At 44.6% G+C, this 5,381-nt stretch overlaps 1 protein-coding gene across 1 annotated transcript; it reads left to right on the forward strand.

Moving 5' to 3' along the window:
• The first annotated feature begins 3,223 nt into the window (after window positions 1–3,223).
• On the forward strand, window positions 3,224–4,604 carry LOC143268760 (uncharacterized). The gene is made up of 2 exons (XM_076552316.1): window positions 3,224–3,617; window positions 3,998–4,604. The coding sequence occupies exon 2, from the start codon at window positions 4,044–4,046 to the stop codon at window positions 4,545–4,547; it is 504 nt and encodes a 167-aa protein (XP_076408431.1). The 5' UTR covers window positions 3,224–3,617; window positions 3,998–4,043; the 3' UTR covers window positions 4,548–4,604.
• Window positions 4,605–5,381: the final 777 nt, after the last annotated feature.

The raw sequence follows: 5,381 nt of genomic DNA on the forward strand, positions 1-5,381 counted from the left end.
TCTGTGCAATCACCGAACGGGAGGGAAACACCATGGTCCAGCTCAGCCTGACTCTGAGGTGCCTGAGGAATTGGGCAGAGTTATCTGTCTCAGTGAAAGTGGAATCAGCACTCTCCTTCTTTGGCTGAGAATCAGATGGCTCCTCACAGCCTTCTGTAACTTCATCTCCACGGGATCCAATGCCTGTGTCCTTCATGGGACACCCAATGGAATGTGCTCATACCTACACACTAACACACACAATTTAAAACAATGTATTTTTCTCCAAAAATTGTCAAGTTGGTGTCACCTGTGATGCTACCCACAAGATACAAATCCATCCAGGCTGCAGGTGTGAGATGACTGGAGAAACTCGTGGACTTGATGGAGCTTTGAGGATTCGGAAGAGGACCCTGGCAGATACACTTTGGAGCCACGGAAGCTAAAGATCTGAAACCCACAGTGAAGATGCAGTGGTTCTAAAACCCAGACAAGTTCATATTCCTATGGGGCCTCCATGCTTCTGGTGATCGGGTCAAACCATAGACCACCGATTGCTGTGACAATGTGACAGTGCAGCTAGCCTGCACCTACCCAGAAAGCCAGACCTTCAGGCTCTGGGGAAATTCCTACAACAGGCCACCAGGGGGAGCATTCGGGAGAAAAACCATGCACAGAATTGGCACACAGGTCCTTGGCCAGAGAGCAGTAAGCCACAGACCCCAGGGAGCTGGACCAAGTATTTCTTCACTTTGTGGTTGACCTCCAGACCCTGGACAAAGTCAAGCACAGCAGTTTCTTTAAGAAACTAGTGTCGAGGGCTAGAGAGATGGCTCAGAGTTTAAGAGCACAGACTGCTCTTCCAGAGGACATGAGTTCAATTCCCAGCACCCACATGGTGGCTCACAACCATCTGTAACGAGATTGGCACCCTCTTCTGTATACTTAATAAATAAATAAATCTGAAAAAAAAAACAGAAAGAAAAAACCTAGTTGATGCCTCGGTGGCCAAAAGATCTTGTTCTTGCAGGGGACCATATTGTATTCCTAGAACCCACAGAGTGCCCACAAGGAATAACTCCAGATGCAGGGACTCCAACAACCTTTTCTGACTTCCTCCTGTATCAGGCACACATAAGGTGCATAGACATGTATCCAAGCAAAATACTCACACACATAAATAAAGAAACCTGAGCTGGGGGCTGGAGAGATGTTCAGATAGTTAGGAGTACTTGTTCTTGTAGAAGAAACAGGTTAGGTCTCCACAAGCATATATGCAGGCACAGAAAACACCCATACACATGAAATAAATATTAAAATAATGTTTTAAAGGAAGAAAGCCCACCAGGAGTGATGGCACATACTTTTGATCCAGCATTCAGGAGGCAGAGACAGGTGGATCTCTGAGTTCAAGGACAGCCTGGTCTAAAGAGCAAGTTCCAGGGCAGCCAGGGTTACAGACTGAAATCCACTTCCCCTCCCCATAAAAAAGTGTGCATCCTCACCAGGCCTCATCTTTCCATGAGAACTACAGACTGTGGCTAGAGGAGAATCTGACTTCTCCAGGAACAAACTGTAGCTGAAGTTTTTTCTAGTCTTGTCCAGACTCACAGACCCCAAGGCTGCTTATAAAATAATCACTCAGAAGCTTCTACTAATTAAAACAGTTCAGCCATTAACTCAGGCTAATGACTGACTAGCTCTCACACTTAAACTCTGTCCATTTCTGTTAATCTATGTATTGCCATGTTTTCTGTGGTTTTACCTGTGTGTCATTACATGCTGCTCCCTGGAAGGCGGACAGGTATCTCCTCCTCGGTTCTATTTTTTTTTCCCCAGAATTCTTGTCTGCTTATTTTACCTGTACTTCCTGCCTGTCTACTGGCCAATCAGCATTTTATTTATAAACCAATCAGAGCAACACATTCACAACATACAGAATATCTTACACCAACAACTATAGGTTATCCAATTCCAAGAGACTACAAGTTTTCTTACTTAGTTCGTTTCTTTTTGTGTCTGCAAAACAACACATGAAAATATTTATCCTAGGACGTGGAGTGGATGGGCACACCTTTATCCTAGCAATCGGGAGGCAAGAGGCAGGCAGATATCTGTGATTTCTAGGCCAGCCTAATTTATAAAGGGAATTCCAGGAAAGGTGCAAAGCTACACAGAGAAACTCTGCTCAGAAAAACCAAAACCAAAATAAAATAAAATAAAATAAAAAAGAAAAGAAACAAACACAGGAAGGAATAAAGAAAATAATTATTCGCCGGGCGGTGGTGGCGCACGCCTTTAATCCCAGCACTCGGGAGGCAGAGGCAGGCGGATCTCTGTGAGTTCGAGGCCAGCCTGGTCTCCAAAGCGAGTTCCAGGAAAGGCGCAAAGCTACACAGAGAAACCCTGTCTCGAAAAATCAAAAAAAATAATAATAATAATAATTATTCTACACACAGGACAGAAGTAACTGAAATCAGGAGTACGTAGTAAAACACAACACAGAGCTTTCTATCTCCCCCTCTTTGAGATGACAGAGGCTGGTGAGCCAAAGGACCAAAAGGAGAGATTTGTCAAGAGGACTTAAGGCAATGCCATTTTCCCTTTTTAAAATGATTTCTTTAGGAAATTACAGTATTAGTATATCATTTTCCCTTTCCCTTTTCTCCCTCAAAACCTTTCCAAATACACTCTTTGCCTTGTCCTGAAAATCTCTTCACTTGGTCCTTGACCTCCTAACCATTTCTCTGCTGGGAGTAGAGGACTAGGATCTGCTCAGAATTCCAGCTGACAAAAAAACTATTAACAGGATTTCCAAGAGGGGCAAGGTGACATACAACTTAAATCCAGTACTGGGGAGACTGAGGAAGGCAGATCTTTGGTTAGTGGCCAGCCTGGTCTACAGAGTGAGTTCAGGAACAGCCAGGGTACACAGAGAAACCCTGTATCTATGACAGCTATTCTTGACTGCCAATATGTATTTATATATATGTATATATGTTTGTATGTATATATGTATGTATATATTCTGGATTTAAAATCTAAAATTGAAAGGCACAATTGCGGGGTAGTTTTTCTTAAAGTATGAAGATGCATTACTAATACACATCTCTGAGGTATAAAAACATGACTTTCATGCAGATCTTTTCTTCTTCTTCTTCTTCTTCTTCTTCTTCTTCTTCTTCTCCTTCTTCTTCTTCTTCTTCTTCTTCTTCTTTTTCTTTTTTAATGCTCCGCAGCTGAGGACCAACCCCAGGGCCTTGTGCTTGCTAGGCAAGCACTCTACCACTGAGCTAAATCCCCAACCCCTTATGCAGATCTTTTGAGCTGGGATTACACACACCTTTAATCCAGACCTGGACTCTAAAAGACTTGCCTGTATTACAAATTTCCAGGCAGGAAGACACACCCTTAATCTGGGTCACACCTTCTGCTGGGGGCCTATATAAGAACAGGGAAGAAGGAAGCATTTTCACTCTGCCCTCTGCCTGCTCACTCTCACAGTGCTAGCCAGGCTATTACTTCCCTGGCATTAGAGCTTACTTCCTTAGGATCCAGAGAGTACTGAAAATCTCCTGAGACATCCATCGTGGCAGACTGAGCAACTCCTGGACTCTGGGTCTTTCAGATCACAGCCTGTAAGTCATTCTCCTAATTACTTTGAGAATCTTTATTCTTTTTTATATTGTTTTTATTTTTTATTTGTTTGTCTTTCAAGACAGGGTTTCATTATGTAGCCCTAGCTGTCCTGGAACAAGCTCTGTAGACCAGTCTGGTCTTGAACTCAGAGAACCACCTCTGGTTCTGCTTCTACAGAGCTGGAATTAAAGGTGTGCAGCACCAGGACCTTCAGAATATTCAGAACCTTATCCAATGCAAATAACTGCTGGGACTATGAAATTATACCCCAGCATCCTGCAGTGTAATGGTTCGGAGGGATCTACAAGTTAGAGGATAAGAAGGAAACTAAGTGTCTTCTGAATCTGAATCTCAAGAAATTGTCCTCTTTGCTACATAGGTGAATCAAAGACAACAGAGCAGTTCTGCCCGGTTTTGTGGAAGACATGTCGATTCTTCACAGCACACCTCGAAGGACACTTGTCTTGCCAGCCCTGAGAGCCCACTATTCCATGTCCTGGCCACTGTGTTACTTAGGAGAGCCAAGCCACTGCTTTGAGGAGGGTTGGTCTGTTGAGTGGGAACTGTTTTCTCTTCCCTGTGGACTTGATTGCTTGGACTGCCTCAGATACCACCCCAGACCAAACAGTACCATGAAGAGGAGTGTAGATGTCTTCCAGAGTGAGAGTCAGAAGAAGCCACAAATGTCCCCAGGAGAGGTGGACAAGGACAAAGACAGCAATGTGGAGAAGCCAGACCAACCCTCCACAGGCTTGCTCAGCATCTGGAAGAAAGGACAGGAACTTGAGACCTGTGATGGTGGAGACCGTCCTGACCCTGATCCTGCTTCTGACCCTCCCAGGTGCCTAAGCTGCTGGCCATGGCTTCAAAGGGCTTTTGGCAGGAAGAGAAAAACCGGACAGAATCTCAGGAGACCTGATGCCTGCTAAGACTTGCAATTAGGGGGTCGTCTGTCAGCTCCAGCTATTACAGCAACACCCCTGCCTCTGCTCACATGCAGTTTTGTCTTTGCTGATGTGTGTATTTTTTTCAGCTTTCTTAATAAAAGTACTAAACACTGGAAATCTGTGTTCTTGGGGTGCCCTAAGGAAAAGGTGAAGGGTGGAGTGGACATAGAGGAGGATGCACTATTCTTTTCCCATGTCACAGGGCAAACTTTGGTTCTTCTTTTTAAAAGAAGTCCTCTAGGGACCTTGGTAGGCATCCCCAGGAGAAAGGCACAGAGCATGAAACCTTGCTAGGAATCCCAACTCACTTTAGAGAGGAAGAATTAGCAGGGCGGTGGTGGCACAAGCCTTTAATCCCAGCACTCATGGAGGCAGAGCTAGGTGGATCTCTGTGAGTTGAAAGCTAGCCTGGGCTACAGAATGAGTCCTAGGAAAGGCACCAAATCTGCACAGAGAAAGCCTGTCTCAAAAAACCAGAGAAGGAGGGAGGGAAGGAGAGAGAGAGAGAGAGAGAGAGAGAGAGAGAGAGAGAGAGAGAGAGAGAGAGAGAGAGAGAATGAATTTTCAAGCCTGGGCTCTTCAGCCTGTACCAAGATTGCCACCTAGAGGAAAACTCTTACAACCTGTCGGGATTCGGTTGCTCTGGCTGGATACACTAGCTTTGCATCAGTGAGAATACTTAGGAATAAGGAGCTCATGGAGACAGTCAAGAAAATAAACAGTGGGCAATGGATGGATGGGTTGGTGGGTGGGTGTGTGAGTGGGTGGATGGATCAATGGATGTATAAATAAATAAATAAATGAATAAATAAATGT

The sequence above is a fragment of the Peromyscus maniculatus genome, chromosome 15 (genome assembly GCF_049852395.1).
Source record: "Peromyscus maniculatus bairdii isolate BWxNUB_F1_BW_parent chromosome 15, HU_Pman_BW_mat_3.1, whole genome shotgun sequence".
Taxonomy (NCBI): Eukaryota; Metazoa; Chordata; class Mammalia; order Rodentia; family Cricetidae; genus Peromyscus; species Peromyscus maniculatus.